This window comes from Carassius carassius, chromosome 29, assembly GCF_963082965.1.
Source record: "Carassius carassius chromosome 29, fCarCar2.1, whole genome shotgun sequence".
Taxonomy (NCBI): Eukaryota; Metazoa; Chordata; class Actinopteri; order Cypriniformes; family Cyprinidae; genus Carassius; species Carassius carassius.
Genome location: NC_081783.1, coordinates 13,938,086 through 13,962,157, shown reverse-complemented (window position 1 = coordinate 13,962,157; position 24,072 = coordinate 13,938,086). Strand labels below are relative to the sequence as shown.

Below are 24,072 nucleotides of genomic sequence, written 5' to 3'. Positions count from 1 at the left end.
TACTGTATGTCTTACCTCTCCTGACATATCCGGGGCCAGAGGAATCAGAGGCCATAGTGAGGAGTAGATGCCAAAGAAGACTACCCACAATCCAATGCTGCCCCAGATGGCAATGTGGCTGAACTATAAGCCAGCAAAGATTAGAGAAAACACACAGTGAGTTCATTCTGCTGATAATACTGGCAGCCTGACACACAAACAGCAAAAAACCCTCATCTGAAAGATGTATTATAATTTTAGACTAGTGATATTCATAACAACAACCCTTAACACACATGAATTTTACATGAACACATGCTAAATCACAAGTGTGCACATATGGAAGCATGTTACACCCATGTGTTTTTGTTTAATCACATGATCATCAAGCATTTGAGGCTTGAAATTTGCACATGTGAAACATTGGAACCACATGTGAATGTTCCAAAACCACACGAACATCAAAATCATGTGATTTTGTGGAAATTAAACTTGCAAAATACAGTGCAGTGAAAAAGACTGAAAAAATGTTTGGAATAATTAAGATTTTTACTGTTTTGGGAAAGTTTCTTGCTCACCAAGGCTGCACTTATGATTAAAAAATACAGTAACAGTGTGAAATATTATTTCAGTTTAAAATAACTGTTTCCTGTTTGAATAGATTTCAAAATGTCATTTATTCATGTGATGGCAAGGTTTAATTTTTAGCGGACTTTTAAAGGGTTAGTTCACCCAAATATCTAAATTATTTCATTAATGGCTCACCCTCATGTCATGAGGGTGACATAATATTTTTTTGGGGGTGAACTAACCCTTTAAATTATTACATTTGTAAATTCAAACTTCAAAGAAAAAAACAGTTCTTTTAAATGTATTACTATTCTTACTGCATTTTGATTTAAATTACACTGAAATAACTGTTGATCACATTTTAAATGCTGAGCATTTGCCTTGCAATCACCATAATAGTAATGCAATTTCTAATAGTAATAAAATGTAAGCAACAGTTCACTATAATTGCATATGTGAATAAGTGCTTTGATAAGTGATGCAACCATGACATCATCTTTGAATGCTCTGAACTTTTCCATGACATCAGCGGCAAAAGAAAAGGGTAAGTGAGAGGAGTGAGAGTGAGAGGGGGTGGAGGAGCTTGTTTCTACTGATAGAATGACAATAAAGTCAAAGGAAATGGGAGGACACACTGAAATGGAAGAGAAAAGAGATAGAAGGATGGAAAGAGTCATCCAACACTCACCATGGTCCAGGACGACGTCTCCAGCCCAGCCTTCAGACACACAGTGATCACCACAAACTGTGAGAGAGACAGGTTCTTATCTGAGGTCGCATGTACACATAAACAGATTAGATCGTACAGACGTATGATCTAATAAGAGACAGTCGGCAGACAGGAACCTCCAAACAGATTCTGTTTGAAGTACACTTTGAAATAGAGCAGGTCAGCTTCATTTTCATTTCAGTGCTTAAAAAGTTGGCAAAAAAAGGAAGCGAAAATCCTCGATGAGGCCAGACTCGGCACAGAAGGAACATTTCACAGCAGGACTGTCGGGACAAAGTGTCAGGCGACGGGGAGGACACAGAGATGCTTTGTGAGGATCTGAGGGCCCGAATGCACTTACTGTATAAACCATGTTTCCTAAGAGGAGATAGTCTGGTGTCTTTCCGTTTCCAAAGACGGTATCTGAGAGGATAATCAACAAGAAGGCTTTTAGAGTGAAGCATAACATGCTAACACACACATTTTCATGCAAACACAGGTCAGTGGGACGGTTGTAGAAACTCCATTAAGATGTTAAACTCAAGAGGGATCAAATGCTCAAATTAAACAGACAAGACTACCAGAAATGTACTGTTTACATACATGATGGTAAAATGCTGTCTCACTGAACAAATTACCATTTAGACAACTTAATATGCTTTTGACTCGGGAAATAAATTTAAATTCAGGATATTTAACATCCGCAACTTTGATTTTGTTTTTATTAGAGGGACAAAATTAGGTATTAAATCGAGAATATTATTCCTCAAATGCTGTTAACAGGGCTGTTTTCAAAGTAAAAAAAGTGTTTAAAACTTTCTTTAGGAGGTCCTGTTAGGGACAGAGCCATGGCACAGTGGAGCTGTGGTGCTCAGGTGGGTTATGCAAGTTTGAATCTGACCTCTTTACGGATTTCCTCCTTTTCTCCCTATGGGCCAAAAAAGCTTTTATGCCCGTTTAATCTGAGTCAATAAGCTTGTAATGAACTTATTCTCCTCTTATGACACACCTGTGCTCCAAAAGGTAACAGTGGGTGTAAAAGGAGCTGCTGACAGCTGTACAGAGAGGTTTGGAAAAGAGATCTTCCCAAATCATTAATGATTAATTGACCGTTGAGACAATCTGGGTTTTCTTGACGTTTCTGGATGATAGCTATTGGCTTGTGCTAATTGCTTCAGCAAACATCTCTGATTAAATAGTACAAGTTTTGGCTTAAAATCTGGGAAAGCCACATACAAAAGTGCACACATGGCAGTGTGGTTTAGAGAAGGGGGATGAGTCATTCTCCGATTGTAAGTGAGAGCGGATGATCCAAAACCATCAGCGCTCTGGCACGGCGAAACACAACTGACACCACATGTGGATCAGGAAGGTATGTGCGTTTGTGTGTGTGTGTGTGGTGCTGACAGGCTGTCAGTCAGAGAGAGTCTCCAGTGCTTTGTTTAAAAAGCAGGTCTGATTCTGACTGTGTGGTCCTGCAGTCAGCCAGATATTTGTGCTGACACACACACACACACACACACACCCACACACTCTTTTGTAGATGCTTAAACTTACGAATACATGTAAAGAGCAACTTATAGACCACAGAGCAATTGGTTAAACTATACCAAAATGTTAACCTAAGAATGAAAATTGTATCATTATTTAGTGTCAAGCTACAAAAAACACCATGGAAGTATAGATCTGTTGATAGTTTTGCGTAAGGAAAACCCTAAAATTTAAGTTGGTATTGACTAAAATTTGTTTCCAAATTTATTGACAAAAAAAAGTTATTTGTGAATAATTTTGAGCTCAGTCTTTATAAATTAGTAGATCACATTCATAAAACCTGTATGAATGATTAATTCATAAAGTTTTAACTCACTAAATCCAAATCATCCATTTAAAAAGATCAGTGAAAGATTATCAGTGAAACATTAAATTCAATATAAATTAAAATTAGGCCCTTTTCGTCAGACAGAAATTATATGGGCCCTATTTTAACGATCTAAATGCAAAGTGTAAAGCGCACGGAGCAGGTTCACTCACGGCGTGTCCAAATCCACTTTTGCTATTTTAACAACAGAAAAACTTTTGGTGCGCCCTGGCGCATAGTCTAAACGGGTTGTCCCTATTCTCTTAATGAGTTTTGGGTGTAACATGCAATAAACCAATCAGAGTCTCATCTTCCATTCCCTTTAAGAGCCAGTTGCCCTCGTGCCATGACGGATTTGCTATTTACATGGCGGAATTTGGCAAGCAAAGACAGAACGCGTCTCCGAGATGAAACGGAGCTGTTCGTATGCGAGCAAATAGATAAGCCTAATTCTGATACGTGCGATGACTATCCATTATGACAGGCAGGCATTTATATATATAAATGGCGAACGGCCCTGGACTGAAACTAGCAAACATTTGCGCTGCTCCTTGCGTCGCATTGTGCTGGTTGTATTATAGGGCCCTATGACTTAAGACTTCATACATACGTTGTATAGATTTTTTTTATGCTTTTATGGTGCTACTGTATATGTTCTGAAGCTCGACAGTCACAGTCCTCATTCACTTTCATTCCAGTATATTAAGATTAAAAAGGATATTTTTCAAAACTACTGCTTTTGTTTTTAATGGAAGAAAGTAATATAAGATTGCAACGGCATGATAAATGACAATTTTCACTTTTGCATGAACTATTGCTTTAAATGAGTATGTGGGAATGGAGAAAAGGAGAGAAGGTGTGTGCACGTGTGTGTATAAGAGTGAGTGATCTTCAGATATTCATGGTGGCCAATGAGAAGCAATTAAGCTAAAGCGAGAGCAGACTCGTCTTTCAATATGACACACACTGACCTTAAAATACAAAAAAAAAAAAAAACTAAATGCAGTGTGAGAGAGAGAGCGTGTGTATGTGATCTTACCGTGCTGGAAAGCCTTGAGGGGAAACCAGAAGAGGATGACTGAGTGAAACAGGCCGTTCAGACAATGAGCCCAGAAGACCTGCAGGAGAGTGGAGGAGGGGGGAGGAAAAAAGAGAGGCATGAGAAAGACAGTGGCCACCTTAACCCTGCCAGTGACCCCTGAACCCCAGGCCTTTGTGCTTTTTCAGCGCTAGGCTAAGTGGAAGGTTTGTCAGGCCTCCCTGCTCAATGGCCACCCCGCTGACAGACACTTTGTATATCCTGTGAGTGAGGAGAGAGCAAGAAAGAGGGAGAGGGGAGGCGTGCCAACTATATGAGAGATGTCAGTAAGCGGTGTTTTTCTGCCATCTCTTCTCTTTTCCCTGCAGTTAGTTGCCTCATCGAATTTCCCCAATCGTTCCTTTGTGAGTTGTGAAAAAACCCCAAATCCTTCATGGATACTTTTAGTACAAATACAGACAAGTTTAAGAAATTAAGATGTATGAGTCTGTCGCTACAGTGCATGGTTATTTGGGAGCATGGAAAAACTATCGCTTACACAGGTACGGCATAAAGTCTTTGAGTGTCTGTGACTGTATACATGGGCATGTGGACTTTGGATGTGCCATTTAAACAAATATCCTCCTCCAAAACCGCCTTGTTTTGAATTTACATTATGCACGGACATGGCCAATCAAAACACTAATGGGCGATGTAGCATGAAACAGCCGTGAAATGAAATCAGGCCCGTCACAGGTCCAGTTTCCAATCTCCCCTTTTTTTTTTTTTGGTGTTGCTCTTTTCACCTCTGTAAAGTCTAAGACTGTTCACTGCCCACAGACACAACAGATTATTTCCATATTTATAAGTAAAACATTAAAAAAAATGATTTTTTAAAATTAATTCACTAAAATAAATAAACACAAATTTCTCCATATGAACAAAAACTTGTTAGAATGAATCATATTTGTAGTATCTGCTAGAGAGGTCCATTTTGTGAATTAATCATTCTTTTGAACTGGTTATTTCTAAGGAGTCATTCAATTCAAACGGATTCACAAAGTGCTTAAAGGAATAGATCACCCCAGAAATGCATCTGTCAGCTTCTAAGGTATTTTCTCTCAAAAACGGTTTTATTTCTATCAATAAGGATTTAATTGCAATTATTTATACAACAGTTTAATGTGAGGAAAAATACTTAATTTTATATTAAAATATTATTTTTTTTAATTACTGTAAGTGAGAAGCAGTATTTCATAAAATATGTATTTTAAAACAAATGTTAAATGAAAATGTGAACATAAGGGAACCCTTACAAGTCATGCAAATGAATAAATGATCACACACACACTTCTGTTCAAAAGTTTGGGGTCAGAAATATTGTATATTATTACTACAATTTAAAACTGTTTTCTATTTTAATATTTTTTTTTTTAATGTAATTCATTCTCATTATTGCAAAACTGGAACCGAAACACTCCAGTTTTGCAACGGTTTCCCTTTTGATTAATTTAAATCATATTACCTGGATAAATGCATTTTAAATATATAAAATAAAATAAATCTTACAGACCCAAAAATGAATTACTTCGCAATGCTAGCATCTTACAGAAAGGGCTAGAATCTTTTTCCTATGCCCCATGATGCTTTTCCCAAATTATGAAAATAACTCCTGTTTACAACAGTCAGCAAAAGATTCACTCTATGAACACAACAAAAAGTATTTCCAAAAACCGGGTATTATGAGGTGACATTATTTTACTCACCCTTCAACCATCGATCATTAAAAGGAAATTTAAATGTGTAAAAGCATTAAATTACTTTCAACATACCAGGAATAACTCCTAAAGATCCTGCTTCTATCCGCAGTGATATTACAGATGAGTTGGATATCATTATAGTTATACATGTCTATATTTTGTAACAACTAAATTTTACATCATCCATGCAATAACAAACCTGTAAAGAGACATGAGGATTTCGGGAGAAACTTCATTCCAGGAAAATATTCCTGGTTTATCGTAAATGAAATCAGGAGAGCAGACCACAAATGCACCGTATATGTAGTCTTCTTCATTTACATACAGAATAAAAAAAAACAAGAAAATCAGGAGGAAAATAATGCAGCAGCTGAAAAAAGCTATTCTCTAGATGTTATATCAAATATGTCACATTAATATACCAAATGTAATGATATTCCCCTACTTTCTAAAATAAATAAAAAATAATAGAAATTGAATGAAAATGTACAGCCCATTCAGTCAAAATGACGGATAAGGAATATTTGTAGCACAATCTTACGAATTGAAATTATTTGTTGCAGTCTTTTTGAGAGGACCTTCCCCAAAACGGAAGTGCTTCCAATCATTTTAAACGCAGTAGTTCGTTAGGAAAAAGGTGGATAAACGATCCTCAATCTTTAAATGTTGAAACACTCATCTCAAGTTTTTCCAAACCCAACCAAGTGACAGCTATGAAATCTCTTGAGGGGGATGGGATGCAGAGAAATGAGAGGAGAATGAGAGAGTGGGAGAAAAGAGGGATACCCTGAGATTGTCTTGTTCTGTGTTGTTTCACAGAGGCCCTGTATGACCTCTGGGCATCTCTGCCCTGACCCTCTCACCTCTGCTATCAGCGAAGCAAAACAAAGCTCAGGGCTCCGGCCCTCAGACAGACAGCTCATCCTACACCTCAGAGGGGCACTATAGCTCACCCCTCCTAACCTTTGGAATTAAATTGATACTTAAGATTAAGTATTTTATAAGCATTTAAAAAATGTGTACAAGTATTACATTATTAATGTATTCAAAATTTGGACATGACTCAATTCTACATCTGACTTGAGATTTTCACAAAGTAGGCAATAAAACAACCAACTTAAACAAAACATGATCCAAGTGCCATGTGAAACAACCTGCTCTCAGCCTCGCCTGGTGCTCTACACGCACAGTCCTGCAATGAATGCTAATCAAATCGATAAACGTTCATAATCATTTGTCAAAGGGAGGCCCCGAACTCCTCCGTTTCTAAGCAGGTTGCTAAGAATGTAGGTGTGAATGGCCGTCTGTCCTGCCTGAAGCAAAGCACTGCATTCTGTGTGACAGCTTAATTACTTAAACTAGCATGAAAGGATAAACTTTATTTTGTGCCAACTATTGCCAGACGCTCTAATAAGCCTTCTCCAACTATGTTGGGCTACAAATAAAGCCAAAAAGGGAGAGAATGAAAGAGAGAAAGAGGCAGAAGGAGGGAGGGATGGAGGCTGCAGTGTGAATAAATGCAATAACCGATATCCTGGGGTCTACAAGGGGCTTTATTAGGGAGACTTTAGTGTCAAAGCTATGTAATTAAATGTGAAAGGGGACATGGTGGGTAAAGACCTAAATATTTCACACTCTTTGCTTCTTCCTAATCTAATGCATGATCTTTCTCTCTGCTTCCACAGACTTTATTCACAAATAAAGGGTCTGTTGTAGGGCTGGGATAAACGATTATTTTTTAAACGATTAATCTAGCGATTATTTTTTCGATGCATCGATTAATCTAACGATTAATTTTTCAGACCGATTTGATTTCGATTATCTCCCCATTAATTGACTACTAACAATTTATACATGTTGATTTACATATCTGAATGAAAAAAACATCAATTCCTTAACATTGCAACATGTTTATTGCTCTTAAAATTACAAAATAAAAGACTGACTAAGAATGCATTACTTTGCACTTGTATAGAGATAGCATTCAATAAAACCTTGAAACCTTGAAAACACATAGCTTACTGAAACAAGCTTACTGAACACATAGGGCCTAGCTTCCTGAAAAACAGTTCTTCTTTCAGATGAAAATAACAACAACTTGATGTCTAGTATTCAATAAAAAAGGTCACCCAAAATACTTGTTTAGAGCAATTGAAAGAATACAGTATGTAAATGTAAACTTGAGTGCTTTAAGCTAATACAGAGAGTGCTTTTACAAAAAAAAAAAATTAACAGTGGGAGCCAGCAGCCTGTCATGGAGAAAAAAAATCTCTGAATGCTCCACGTGAAACTTTGGCATTCCGCCCTTTTTCTAATATGCCCAAGGGAGGGAGAGAGCAAGAAGCGCTCGTGTAGTTTGAAGACTGTGAGTGCGCGAGTGCGCGTGAAACTTTGGTGTTTGGCCCTTTTTCTATTGTGTTTAATGATTTTGATTAATATGCACAAGGGAGGGAGAGAGCAAGAAGCGCTCGTGTAGTTTGAAGACTGTGAGTGCGCGAGTGCACGTGAAACTTTGGTGTTTCGCCCTTTTTCTATTGTGTTTAATGATTTTGATTAATATGCACAAGGGAGGGAGAGAGCAAGAAGCGCTCGTGTTGTTTGAAGACTGTGAGTGCCCGCGCAGCCGGGGCTCTCTCTCGTACGCGCCCTGTCACTGTCACTCACCGATCAAATAAGGCTTTGACAGCCGCCAAAAAAAAAGATCAATGCAGAAAAACCCCTGGATTGGTTATATAACGTTGGCCAGAATGTTGATCCGGCCATCGCGTATATTCAGCGCACATAATGTAAACGTTTTGCAAACGTTTTTTAGAGAAATAAAAACAGGTCGATGAATCGATGCGCATATTTTGCATCGACGTATTTTTTGCGTCGACGTCATCGATGACCTCGACGCGTTGTCCCAGCCCTAGTCTGTTGTGTATACAGATGACGTAGGAGTCTGAAACAGGGATCCGGCACATGTACAGCTGGTTCAATTATTAAATAAAATGTCTCCATAATTTACATTAAACGATACTAAAATTAATGCAAATATCGATACAAGTAGGAGTTGCACGCAAATATTTTAGACTATTTTGGTAAATGAGTTCCGAGCTCATGAGACCGAGTCATTAGATCGTTTAAGGCTTCAGTGAATCAATTTAACCAATTCTTTATAAAAAAATAAAAAAATTCTGACTCAAAAGAATCTTGGGTTCACAAAGTTGGACAATGCTACAGTATTCAACAGATTCTCTCATTACCTTCCTTTATATATCCATTAACTCAGTCTTTGCTTCTTTGTTCCAAGCAAATATATCACTCATTATTTAATTATAGAGAAATAACAGAAAGCAGCCTATTATGAGTTCTGATAATATACAATTCAGCCTTTTTTTTTACTTATTATTCTACTACATTTCCTTACTTCCACGCTTAATTGTATTCTATATTATAGTCTTCCACTTCACCATTACAGCTTTTTTTTTATGCATTGAACAATTAAACTAAGAATTATGTGTTTGTGTTACAAATGGCCAGTAAATCTGTCTCTCCCTCCTGACCCCAGGGGTTGTGTTGCCTGTTATCCGTGTCAGTGTGCTGGTAAATGGGTCTCCACGGCTGTGGAGCAAGACTGTGAGGTGACACCAGCGCAGACACGCCGGAGCTGGAGACCAGACAGCTTTATTAACATAGAGAGACGCAAAGCCAGCAGTCACAGACACATAGAGAGGATGGAAATATGCTTGCCCTATATACCATTAAGGTATCTGAAATAATTATACTAGGACATATCTAGCATCGTAGCATCTAAAACTGGGTGTATGTCCTAAAGATTAAGACAAACTTGATTCTACATTTTATTAGTAATATTAACAAAAATTATTATTTTAAATAATGCTTTAAAAACCAAGTAAATGTACATATAAAAAAGTAGTAAATTCAAAAAACTTCATATAAATGTTCATATATTAGACTCGAAGTGCACATTTTCTAAAAGACTAAATTAGGAGTGGTTTATACATATACATATTAGACATTGTGAACAAAGCTTCGAATTGGTACTGGCTTAAGAGAGTTTATGACCTTCTAAAAAGGGAGATGAACACTCAAAGACATCTCAGATAAGCAAAAAGGCTGACAGAAAGGGACAGTTTAATAGACGGCTAAACCAACAAGGTCTTGCTGTTGACTTGCTTTTTTACAGTGTAGGGAGTCGTAAAAGGATCTGTTTGTTCAGTGGGGTTTTTAGCCTGGGTGCTAAACTGTTCACCAAACACAGCTCAGTAAAGTGTACACAGCATGACCTGTCTACAGGGTCATCATCATGATCAATGGAAATGAACTAGTTTCACTAGTTTATTATATATACATGTATTTACAAATGTTTTAAGAACTTTTAACACGTTAGAATTATAAATATGAGTTTACATCATTCCTCAATCAGTGGGCTGTTCATCTCTGCAGCCCAAACACTGATGGAGAATCAGCTAAACTTAGATTTATACTGCATGTTTGAGTGTATTTACCTTGGTGTTGAAGCCCATTGCATTCTGGGAGGTTTTGTAGAGTTCAGGGTATTTGAGCATGTTCTCTTTCCTGCAGGAGCGTTCGAAGATGCCCAGAGTTAGAGGAGGCAAAGCAGTGAAGATCTAATAAACGAAAAAGGAAAAACTAAATATTACATAGTTTTTAGTTTAAAACAGAAAATTAAAAGTCAAACTGTTGCGCAGACGATATAGTTTATAATGAAAACTCATACTAAATTATACAAATGCAAAACAGAAGCACCTATACTGGTTTCAGATATTTAGGCACCACAACAGTGTTATTTTTTCCCCAGGGATATTATTACAAGAGATTATCCTAGCTCTCATAACAAAAACTAATTTGTGATGAACTGAAATGAGAAACTGCTAGGTTTGCCAAGAGGAGTCGATGGAAAAAGTTTTGGTCGACCAAAATGTTATTAGTCGCAGAAAAAAAAATTAAGTAAAAATCCACAGTTAGTGGTGAGTCTGTGACAGATCGTTTGAAATATGTTAGTAGCAGCAACTTTACATGTCAGCTCAATCTTGTTTACCTAGAAAAATGTGCGCTATTGAAGTGTCTGTGCAAAGTGTGAAAACTGAATAGCAGTGCACTCAATGCATTGCAGATGGAGGCTCATTTTTGGTCATACAGATAAGAGTAATACATTTAGTTATACATTTGAATCTGTAAATACTCTGCGTTTGTTTGTGTATGCACACACAATAACAACAAAACATTGCGCTTTTGTAAAATAATGCAAGAAAACAGGATGTGCTTTTTACTGCCTCTATATCTGTGAACAGAGCGCAAAACTCTGTGTATACTTGCATTACAGACATTATAGATATATTTTCCATGAGTTAAATGTTCACTTTCAAATGAACCAATTCAAATGGATTATGTAATGTGAAACATACAGGAACATCCACTACTGCGGAGATGACGAGGCAGTGTCGCCGAATTCATCTCTTTGTCAATAAATTATTAAAATATTAATGCAGGCTCCTTCCCTGATACATTCATAATCATTACTTCTGCTGGTGTGCTGTGGCAAGCTTTATGCATGTACTTGAGCACTTATTAGGGTATGTAGGCGATTAAAGGCTCATTATTATTATTTAAATGGTTTATTAAATAAACATGCGATTAGTCGACTAATGCTTCAAATGAGCGACTACTAGTTGACCGGAAAAATCTTTAGTCAACGGCAGCTCTAATAAACACTGAGAAGAAAAATAAATAAAATAGATACCTAAAAATACATAGTCTTAACAACTACTTTCTATCCTGAGCACCAGACGTGTTCCCTTGTCTGCCATTTTCGTTTACTTGCTTGGTGTAGCAAGCAAGTATTTTTGGCATTTATCATATTTGCACTCTCTCTCTGCAAAAATTATTCAAAAAACGAACATCTGCCACTGTGCCTGAAGCTTGTTAGCAGATCTCCTGGATGCTTTCATTTTTCCGCAGAGCTCTAATGTTTCTCCGTGCAGCAGCTGTTGAAAGCGAGAGGGGTGGTATTATGGTCCAGAGAGGGTAGCGGGGTCAGTCGCAAGTGTCTCTCACTGGCCCAGCTGGAGCGGCTGACATGGTCGGTTGGACTTTTCCATTCAGGGGTGGTTTCGGCCCGTTGCATCCAACAGACCCCCTCTGACGCAATGGAATTCCTCTTCCCTCAGATAAAGAGAATGCACAGGGCAGAGTTGTTACTGGCCTCACAACGCCAATGATCCATTACACAGGGCTGAGGGGAAGCAGTGTTCAGATTTTGTTCTTTGTTCAGGCGTAAAGAAATAATTTCTCAGGACAATCAGCAAATCGGTTGGCCTAGTCATTTTTCCTTCGTATCTTCGTTTGTTTACGCAAAATGGAAAAACGTACTCCACCCGGAGCATTTTTTTTTCCTGAATAACTTTCCTTCCTGTTGAAAACCTGTTAATTAACAGCATAAATCCTATCACCAAGCCTTAAGGCAGCCCAGTTCACAGGACTCCACCTAAATGGCTGTGTGTGTGTATTTAAATGTGTCTGGATTCAACCTGTTCTTTTATCATCCACCGCTGACCTGTTTAACGCAGCTCTTTAGGGCATGAGCGTCTGTTGTTGCAGCACATTCAGGACATAGTTCTGGGCAAGGCGGGTATACGGACTTGACAAGCGGTCATAAATAAGAGGGAGATTTTTTAGGATGCCGCTGACACGGGCCGCAGTAAAGGAGCCGGCTGGGGTGCCGCGGCTAATGAGTTTCTTGCCTGAGCGCGACGGGAGGTGTTTTAACAAATTTCCTCTCAAAGTAATTCAGAGGAGAGAGTAAATCACAGACCCAGACAGATGTGTGAATGCAAACACTCTTACCACGTTGTACAGGCCGATGCACCAGCGCTCGAACAGAATCTGACCGGAGAAGCCGTTCACAAATGCAAACCAGATCTGAAAGACAAAAAGACAATGTAATGGTAAACGACTCATTAATGTGAATATTTTAAACAAAATGTTGCATGTTAACCAATTATATAAATCATATTAAAATAAACTAAATTTCATTACAATAGTAATAATAGTTTAATTGAGATTTATAAATACATACAAAATACAATTCAGTTATTAAATTACATTTTTAAATAGTCCAAGTCGTCCTAAAGGAAATGGTAACATATTAAAAGGGCAATGACAGGCCATATGATAATCATTACTACATAAATGTGTGACTAAAAGGTAAATATATACCATCATTAATCATATATTCCCCACTTTGTGTGCGCTTAACTCTGCTCCTAGCGGATTTTAATTTAGGTTGATCGATGGCTGTTGTTTTCTATGGGGCCTCTCAGTGCTTGAAATGACCCGAGAGAGAGCGATCTCTCACGAAAGCAGCAGTGAACTGACCCCATCAGTCCTTTCTACAGTCTCATACACTGGATCACCGCGAATGGTTTGTTCCAAGATCAGTCTTGGAGAATAAATAAGCCAGCTTGGGTCACTTTTTCATATACATAGTGGGGTCCAAAAGTCATTGTGTATTTTTTATTATTATATAATACTATTCTTAAATAGTTAGCAAGCAAACCACAATTTTTTATTTAATGCATTTAAATAAATACAAAATAAATAAATAAAAACTAATTACACGTTGACTTTTTTATTTTATAAAAATAAATCAAATAATAAATAAACATGTCGATTATAACCAAACAAATAAATTACAATTATTTAAAAAATTGCATTCAATATTTTATGTTTTAAGATATTGGAAACATTTTCTCTTTCATCTAGACCTGCCCACCAGCTAAAAACCACCGTTTTAGATTATAGTACATTTTGATAAAAGATTAATAGCCTACTATCAATAAGAACAGCTGTGAGATGAGTGCATGTAAAAACAGTAAAGCCCCTGCTTTAGCAAACACACTGTCAAGGTTTTCAAAACATCTAAACAGAGAAGCCCCGCTATCTTGTCATGTGAAGCCACAACCTGGGCTTAACACATCATTACTCAGAGGACAACCCCAGGCAGGAATGAGAGAGGAAGGGTGTTAGTGCTGGAGGTACTGTAATAGAGAGAGAGAGAGAGAGAGACTTCAACAGTTCCCATGACTTCAGCCAGAATGGCTCGTAAATCAGATGCTGTTTCCCACCTTGATCAACCCCGGTGTCTTATAGCAGAAACAACTGATCACAGATCAGACTTTCTATCACACAAAATGAGTTTCCAAGACTGTACAAAAAACAGATCAGTGCAAAAGGACTAGATTTAACCATTTAAGGAACTGAAAGATGTGAGTTACTGGGCTTAAAGGCGGAGACCACAAACGAAAAAAGAGAAGAGAGAAGAATGTGTATCTAAACCATATGCCATGGAGATGGAGCTCATCACTTAATATCTCTATTAGTTTGACTAGTCTGGCACACAATTCTGTCATAGTCATCTAGAAATCGGAGAATGTGATAATATCTCATAGCAGCTGTTTTAAAGAGGGGAAAATATCAGTAATAACAAAAAAAAAAAATGCTATGCGAGAATGAAAACGAAGACAATATAAATATGGCAAAACACAGGATCATGTGACACCAAAATTTAGATAGGTCTTACAAAATTCTGTCATTTAAATACCAACACGCAGTCTATACTGTTCAAAAGGCTTGTTTTTGAAGGAAGTCTCTTATGCTCACCAAAGCTTTATTTACTTGTTTAAAAATACAGTAAAAACTGTAATATTGTCAAATATTAATATAAAAAAGGTTTTCTAATTGAATACATATTAAAATGTAATTTAACCATGTGATGCATAATCTAGCCTTCAGTGTCACATGATATTTCAGAAATCATTTAAATACGCTGATTTTGTCCTCAAAAACAGTTTTCATTATTTATACTAATGCTGAAAGCAGTGGTGCTTATTTTTGTAGAAACCATAATGCAGTTTTTCAGCTCTCATCTTTGATGAGATTACATTTTTAACAGAACAATATATATTTTTCCCCTTACAAACTGATCACACAACTTCAGAAGTATTGGAATATAATGCACAAGTCATATGCAGTAATTTTTACAATACTTTTGTTTTTTAAGCCCCGGCCACTGTTCACTTCTACGATATAGAAAAGAGCAGTGTGAAAATACAAGTAAACATCTCTCTTTTTTTTGTGCTGTATAGACAAAAATACAGGTTTGGAATAATATGACTGAGTAATCAATTAAATAGTTTCTTAAATTAATACGAAATACTTCAAATATACTAGTCAAAGTTCAGCACTGTTACATTTTTTGCTCGACTCAAATGCTGTGAGGTTCTCTACCATATTTAGGCTACAATTATTGTGAAAAAAAAAGTCTGAGAAGCTCAATCAGTCTTGTGTAGTGAGATGCTCGACTGTTAAGCAGACCTCAGGTTACTGTGCAGTGCCATGGCCAGGCGGACATTTCCTCGCTTCATTTAACTCCATTATGAAAGCGTGAATTGCTACAAATTTTTGGGGTTTTGACAGGACCCCCTCTGACTGCAGCCCCTGCCAGTCCTCACACACAAAGCACATCCACCAGGCCCTCTCATTCAATAGAGTGAGCCAATGCGTGAAAATGTTCCCAAAACAAATGTCTGTCACCCCTCCCCCTCTGGCCTCGCCATACAGAAAGAAAGAAAGGAGGATTGGCCGCACTCCCCCGATGTGCCCCCCCCCCCCCCCAGCCACGCCCACCCGTTCCAACTCCCATATTCCTTTCCATCAGGTGCATTCTACCGTGATATTGTTTTTAAAAGAGATCTGCTGCTTCTAAACCCATTTGCCCACACAAACATGAATAAATTACCAATATCGCATCACATCTTATGTTGTTTTCCTCCTCGCAAACAAATTCCAGACTCTGAGAATTCCCTTATGACCACAGTTTGATCAAAAGCCACATAAAAAAACGAATAGTCGTGGCCAGCGGCATTCTGGTAGTCAAACAGGTGGGTCAGAGAGAGCTGAATTAATGCGAGTCTGCCTCATTGAGGGGCTATGGGCTGCAGGATATTGTTGTGCTAAGTCAAAATAAAGCCTCTATTCATGAGCACCAGTACATGCATATGAGAGAGCGTTTTGGCCTGGTCCTCTGGGTCCAGTGAGTGCCCCTCTCTCCCGCTTCCTTCAATGAGACAGATTCATTGATTTACTCATTAGGGACCGAGGACATAGTGTGGAAGGCTCTCTCTTTCTTCTCCTCTTCTGGCTCATTCAGAGCCGCTCGGCGTGGAGGTGTGACTGCCCTCTACCCTCCGCTGCACAATCTGAATAAGCGAGGAGTGTGTGTGTGTGTGTGTGTGTGTGTGAGAGAGAGAGCGAGAGTGTGTCCCCATGAGACTCGTCCTAGGGGCTCTCAGAGAATCTTTGAGAATTTTGAAATCTGTGATTCCACCCCTGTCCTCTGTCTCCATGTTGGGTGGGAAAGACCAAAATGGAAAGAGAAAAATAGAAAGACGGCACCTCTTTGCTCCACCTCTCTGCTTGAGAATCTAGATAAAACTAGCTTAGCTGTGTTCTGGAACATGGCAGCTGGTCCAAGCTGCTTTAGGTGGCCAACTGGTGGGGGACCGGCTGACCTTGGAACAGCAATAAACTAGCTACTATGTCGTAAAAAAACAGCTTGACCACCTTAAACTGGCAATATCTCATTTTTCCAGTAGGGTCCTTGATGGTCTGGTAGCTCACCCAAATCCACACTGGCTAGAAACCAACTCCCATCATTCAAATCAAAGCTTTGTGAAATATAAAAGCCTGCTACATATTTTCATATAGATATGTATTATTTTTCATATTATGTATTTTATGTATTTTTTTTATTAAATTTTTTTTTTATTGTTAATAAGAAATCAAAATTAACTGTTTCAACCAAAGTAAAAAAAAAAGGATTAAAAAAGATTTAGCAATTGATCTAAAGCAAAATCTTAAAACATTATTTGTGAAACATAATATATTTGGGGGGATAAAAGGAGAAAACCCCCTAAAGATTTTGAAATGGTAAAATAAAAAAAAATAAAAAAAACAGTATCCGTATTTTAAAAGTGGCAAATCACTGAATGTAAGAGCCTGATAACTTTGACAGAGTATACATATTGCACAATTTTTCTTTATGAACATTCCTGTTCAAAAGTTTGGGGTCAGTAGTCATTTAATTTTTTATAATTTTAATAATTTGTTAGCAAGGATGTCTTAAATTGACCAAAAGTGAGAGTGAAAACAGTCACAAAACAAAAAAAAGTTTTCCTGAACTTTCTATTCAACAAAGAACCCAGAGATTTCTACAAAAAAATGTTAAGAAGCACAACTGTTTTTAACATTGACAAAAATAAGAAATGTTTCTTTCTGACATGATTTCTGAAGGATCAGCTACCACTGAAGACTGGTGTAATGGCTGCAGAAATTCAGCTTTGCCATCACAGGAATAAATGACATTTTAAGTATATTACAATAGAAAAAAAGTTATTTTAAATGCAATAATATTTCACAACTTTCCTGTTATTTTAGATTAATGTAGCCTTGGTGAGCAGCCCCAGTGGCTTCTTAATAAATAAATAAAAATGATATATGTAACACCCAAATATCCAGAAAACCTAAAAAATGTTGGCAAGACAATAAGGCAGGGCCTTTGAATTGCATGTGTGAGTGGGAGAAGAACTAGTTGGGTGTTTTTTCAATGATGGCACCAGAGAGACTGCAGGGCCCAGGGCCTCCACTCAGGCCTGCAGTCTTTCTCTAAGCCTGCTGCTCTGTCTGAATGAGGCCCTTGTAATTACCTCAGAAATGCTACTCGTCCATCAGCCCTTCTGGTGCCTGCTGAAGAGCTGTCAATCAAGAGCTCAAGAGCCCAGCAGGATAATGACAGCAAGTACAGCAATTTGATTTGTAAGAGGGGCTTTCTGCAAGTCTCAAAGCAGCTAATCCAACTAAGTTTCTGAAAAGTTCTTTTTCCCCGGTTAATTTTTGCTCATGTCGAAAGAATTTGAAGACCACAAACCAAAACTAAATAAACCAGCATGACAATTGTTTAGGTTAACCCAAACTCTTTTGTCTGACAATGTATGGAAGATCTTGCGCTATTGTGTGGTTACAACTGGAAAAACATCTATCTGAAACAATAGAAACCATTCTGAAGCTACTATGATAAACCGCATACAACACTGGATGGTAAAAAAGAAAATCTAAGATGTGCACATATCCATTGCTAACCACACGTTGAGAAGAATAAAACGGCCACTAACATCCTTATTCCACTTCCTTGAGGTTAATGTCTGGAAAAATTATTCAAAGAAAAGTCTTCACGAACTCAAAGGTAAACCTATTAGGGCGACAAATGTATCCCTTTAACCGATTCTCGGGAAGCAAGTGTCTTGAATGTCAAGTTCTTACAAAACAGAGGTGTTTTTGGTGTGAGGCAAGGAAACAGTAAAGCTTTGCCCTATTATATTCAAAAGGCCCCTTATGGAGAGGGGGAATACATTTTCCGCTCATAACAAAAGATGGGCAGAGGAGGAGATACATTCACCTCTGGGGTGCACTGGGTGCTTTCTTTCAGTTCTCCAGGAGATTCAAAAGCAGAGCTTAAAAAGTGGCTAGAAATATTCAGAGGGCGTGTTTGGGTAAAACCATTTACTGGACGTAGTTGTTCCAGTCCCACCTCTTATGCAAAACTAGAAAAAGAGAAAGATAATTGTTCCTTGATTGATGAGAAAGTGTGAAATGTGATCACAGTCAGAAATGTTTGTGTTGAAGGGGAACTTTCATTGTGGAACAAAATACGACAACCCCACAGCAAAACCCAAAAGGAAAAATACATGAAAGCCACCCGGCATAACTAGTACAAAAATGTTTAAAATATCAAATTCATTGAGCGATAATTGCTCACAGCTACAGGGCTCTGAGATTCCCACGGATTTAATCGACTGAGTTTTAAAATTGAGGAAAAAACCATCATGACTTCACTACATTTATGAACACGACCACAACAGCTTCCCACATCTAAACGGCACAAAGGCATGTAAACAGGAAATGGCCATGAAATGGGCCGAACTAACTCACAAACCATGCCATGCTGTACATTTGGTACCAACGGTCATTTGAAGTCCTGATTCATCTCCTTATCCTTGTTCTCACAATCGACAGCAGCACTGAATGCCAACACAGAGAAATCTAAGGGGCTTTTCAGAGATTTACCACAGCACATAAAACAAAATCAAGATGAAGGGAAAAAGTTCATGGGTCAAGTGGCACACAAGAGCAAGAGGGCCGAGGGGCTCATGTTTCTGCTGGGGATGTACAGCTCATGAATACTGGTGTTGGTCTGTTTCAAATCCCAGTGAGCTGCACACAGAGGGAACATTTTACACAAGAGAGTTAGATGGATAAAGCAGGGATACAACATGAAATACCAAGCTAATGTGTATGCTTTACTCCCCAACTTCGATGCATTAGAGATAAAAAGTCTTCTGGTCTTTGTCGGGAAGAGTAAGAGTCCATTTTAAACCAAAATTAAATTACTATACTGTAGCCTTAGCATACTAGCACAAGGCTAGTGTGACCAAAGGTCCATTTCAAGGATTTCAAAGACCTTAGACATTAAATAAAGAGACTTATAATGGCCTACTGTTGCTTTCAGACCATTAGTCTGCTACTAACTCTTCTTTCAGCTCTTGAGGAAACCTAAAGCTTATCCCTGAGGTGTAACGTCTCCTAAACCAAGCGTGCTGCAGATCAAAACTGCCAAACGCCCCTCATGATAAAGCTGGTGCTGATAGCAGCCCTTTATCTTGTCAGGTCAGGTCTCTGAACCGGCTATCAGCACCAGGCCTGGAAACTGTCAAATACCATCACAGATGGATGGCTTGTGGCCTTCACATCGACAGACCTGTATTCCTACAGCAATATGGAGGCATGCATGCAATGCCAGTTGATTTCATTAAAGAGTGGTCATTCAATCTCCATGAAAGGGACATTAATGGCTAATGCAATAAAAGGCTTGGTGCTTTGTCATACATTTTGTAAGTCCCATGAGTTTGATAAGACATTACAGTGCGTAGACTAACTCACCTCAATAATGTAAAGCACAATGTTCTTGTAGAAGCAATACAGGATGCACTTGGCAACACGGTTGTAATTCCAAGCGCCGTGAACCAACAGAAGATTCTTCAAGTACTTGAACTGTGAGAGAGAAGGGAGGACAGAGATAAGTTCATTAAGGCCTATCGTTTACACAAGATTTACAGTTCCCCAGCCAACATAGAAAGCGGTTTTGGCTTTGAAAATAAAGAGACCCTCTTATCCATGCTGTGCAACAGGAAGCCTGGAGTTGCAGGGACAAGACAAACACCGTCTCACCCATATTCCTGAGAATTCCTGATACAATATATACATTCTGTCTTGTTTTGTTGAAAAGCAGAGTAAGGGAGAACAATTTTTGCAGCGGTGCAAAAACAAAGTAATTGTTGTTTTGGTTATCACATTAAGTTTGGCTTTTAATAACTGAAATATTATTAATATAATATAATATTATGAAAAGTTTATCAGGTTTATCAGCTGGCCACTAATAATTAGTTTAAATGTGATTGTCATAAAATATGATTTGAATCTAAATGGTACTTAATCTACTCACCCAACTGTAGATATAAACTGCTTAAATCATCTGGATCGTGTCAGATTTACTGAATATAAAATGCTGTTTGTGTTGCTGTCACTGTGTTTAACTTTCATCAAGTCAGATTTCAAACAGTCGATGAGTAGTTCACTCCAATTTATTATGTTGCTTCATACACGTATATTGTAAAAGATTGAGTAGATAAATATATTTATATTTATATATATTTATATATTTATTTATTTATATGTGATTTCACATGCACAACAATTCGCTGATAATTCATAAAATTGGGTTTTCATCTGGCTTAGACATTGAAATGTAAACAGAGATGTGCTTTGCTCACTTAATAAGCCCCAAAATGCTGAAGGAGGTGTTTACATGCAGATCAAAATCAGGATACCAGAGATAAATCTATGGATTGTATTCTTTAAACAATTTATGAAATTAAACTAACGAAAAACAACCAACATGACCTTACATGTTATTGGTTACAAAGCATAACAGACACAAGTTTGTTTGTTTCACTGTAACCCATTTATATGGCCGCTGAAATAAATACAATATGCAAACCGCAAACTTGTACAGGTGCTCAAGATTAGTGGCTTACAGTGACCCTCCATGACAGTGTAAACAAGTAATATGTGTTATATGTAAACACAATCAAAGGATTATTTAGGGATGCCATGTTTTATTTCCTAAAGAGCATTCTGAATGTGACAGTGTTATAAACACCATTCCTCTAAAACAAACAGCCAGTCACTTCTATGAAGGCAGGAACAGCAGGGTGGGATGTAAGGGGTACGGAGGGCCTTTGAGGGGCTCAGGGGCTGTTTGACCTCTGGATGAGAGGAGAGCGAGTTGATGACAGACAGACTACAGAGGAGTCTGGATATGGAGCCTCTGTCTTAAAATCTGCCAATCTGTGGAGGATCTAGCACAAGGCTGAAGCACTGCAGCATTCCAGCTTACACTGATTCATCCCTTCAAGTAAACAACTTAATCACATCTTCAAAACAGGCCCCAAGCAAAACTAAAGACCCTGGGTTTAACACAAATTAACACAGCACTCTGTGAGAGCCCTGCTGTGAGATTAGCTTTAAATGAATTTCACACTTGGGCAGCACATGGACACAAAATACGCCATACCATAAGATCTGCTACCAACAGTAACATACTCATTTAGAATTAAATATAGAATTTTTAACAAATATCAAAGTCTAACTAATATACCGTCATTTAATATTATATATTATATGGATGTGCTTTAACCCTGTAAAGCCTGATGGGATGGAACAGTTTATTAAACCTGAAAACAAAAATTTGGTGAGTATCATATTTGATACATCAAGCTTTGATGGCTTTTATGGAGAATATGGAGCTCATATTCCAGGACGAAATGAAACCCCTCAGTTTAAATCAAAGGACCAAACTGAGCAAAAATAAACAATTTGGTGCAGTTGTTGATGTGTCTATGGTTAAAAAATATTACTTTCTGACAGCTTTAAGTCCTTCGTGACAGTACATCAGACTAACATAAAATTAATATAAATATTACTCTATATACTCCAATATATAATAATATATTTATTATACATTGTATAATTACAGTGGGGACCAAAATTATTAGAACACAAGTATTTTCACCAGCTAAAAATGGTTTCCGGTCAGTTATTCCTATCTTTTGTTGTAGTGTGTCAGTAGGAAATATCAGTTTAGATTCCTTTTGCCGTTAATTGTAATAATCCAGTGAGACATGAGTTACATTTTATATATTTTTTTGTTAATTTAATACAAATATATGACACCATACAGTTAATGTGTAACATTTTCATCTAGTTTAACAGTTGATGAGAAGCAGCAGCGTGAAAAGCCTTATAGTGCAAATCAAGCTGACACTGGTTCAGGATGATGAATGCATACTAGCTGCAGGTATTGCACATTAAAGTTTGCCGTCTGATCCAGCACATATCATACGAGCCGTTTAGCTGGAAGGCAGTTCAGGCAACTTTCTATGAAACTGCCCGCATTCCCTACCACCTCCACCTACAATACCATGAGGGCACTTAAGAAAAGACAAGATGCTTTCTTGGGTAATCTGATGCATGAGGCCAGTGAACAAACGGCTCGGGGCAGTATAGAAAAACAAGTGTGAAGAGGGATGTTTCCCCGAACTGCACAAAACGTGAAATGAAACTGAGACAGAGATGGAGAGCGATGTTGACAGCGATCGGCGACACATGAGCTCTTCTTTTGTGAAACGAACAATGAAGATTATGCTGTATCAAAATCTGTGAATTACAAAACATCTTCTTAATTAAGTTTACATAAGAGGGACAGGTCCAGTTTCAGTTTGAGTAAGTGAACACACAAGCTATGTAAACTGAGCTGACCGACCCGTTTCGCTATCTCAGACTGCAGAATCTATGAGCCACAGGTTTTAACCCTTTCACCCTAGATACATAATCTAGAACCAGATTTATATTCTGGGAGTCGCACTATGGTGACACAAGACAATAGTGTTTGTTTACATTGGGAACTGATACAGTATGTGCTTCAGGCTTAGAAGCAGAGATTACATTTTATTAATTATTTCATTAATTTCAGTAAAGCTGATCAATTAAATTAATTTAGTCACAATTTAGCTAACTTATTCTTTCTTCCTGCCGGCATGTGCAATTTGATAGTTTCTCACCTGTGCAATAGAGTAGTCTGATGAGTTGGCAGCCTGCAGTCCTTCATTGCCAGAGATGCCAACACCCACATGGGCGGTCTGGATCATGCCCACATCATTGGCTCCATCGCCAATGGCCAGTGTGATCACTTTCACCTGTTTCTTCACCATCTCAACCACCTCAGACTTCTGCAGAGGTGAAACCCTGGAAAGAAAATAAACAAAACTTACAATTTGACAACAAGTACTGTAATATCTGCTCTGATGTGAAACGGTTGAAGCTGACATTTTAGGTCTTTCCAGAAGGAAAGAGATTAGAGATTTACAACATAATTGCAGATTTGCAATGACACCTTTATAGAGGGATCTGAGGCAATTTTTCTTGTTGCAAATTATTAGTGTTGACAACCATTTGATTTCTTGGCCGTCTGTTCAAAATCAATACTTTTATTCAGCAGGATTTTTTTTTGAATAAATGCAGTTCTTTTTAACCTTTTATTCATCAAATATATTAGACAGCAGAACTGTTTCCAACACTCATAATAAATCATAATATTAGAATGATTTCTAAATGATCATGTGATAGACTGGATGTTACATGTGACACTGAAGGCTGGAGTAATGATGCTGAAAATTCAGCTTTGCATCACAGGAATAAATTATTTTTTTTTAAGTATATTCAATTAGAAAACTATTATTTTAAGTTGTAGTAATATTTCACAATATTACAGTTTTTTCTGTATTTTTGATCAAATAAATGCAGGCTTGATGAGCAGAAGAAACTTCTTTCAAAAACATTAAAAATAGTAATGTTTCCAAACTTTTGGTCTGTACTGTATATATATATATATATTTTATCCAGTCTTCAGTGTCACATGATA

The 24,072-nt window shown here is 37.7% G+C and overlaps 1 protein-coding gene across 5 annotated transcripts in view; it reads right to left on the bottom strand.

The window, feature by feature from the left end:
• The window catches only part of LOC132109663 (phospholipid-transporting ATPase IA-like), a 143,981-nt gene that overhangs the window by 15,690 nt on the left and 104,219 nt on the right, over positions 1-24,072 (bottom strand). For all 5 annotated transcript variants that reach the window (XM_059515926.1, XM_059515925.1, XM_059515927.1 and 2 more), the window contains 8 exons: positions 23,213-23,396; positions 19,974-20,084; positions 12,765-12,839; positions 10,406-10,528; positions 4,156-4,234; positions 1,620-1,681; positions 1,238-1,294; positions 16-123 (listed from right to left, as the gene is read on the bottom strand). In XM_059515926.1, the coding sequence (XP_059371909.1) occupies positions 16-123; positions 1,238-1,294; positions 1,620-1,681; positions 4,156-4,234; positions 10,406-10,528; positions 12,765-12,839; positions 19,974-20,084; positions 23,213-23,396 (799 nt within the window). The remainder of the gene's footprint in view (positions 1-15; positions 124-1,237; positions 1,295-1,619; positions 1,682-4,155; positions 4,235-10,405; positions 10,529-12,764; positions 12,840-19,973; positions 20,085-23,212; positions 23,397-24,072) is intronic.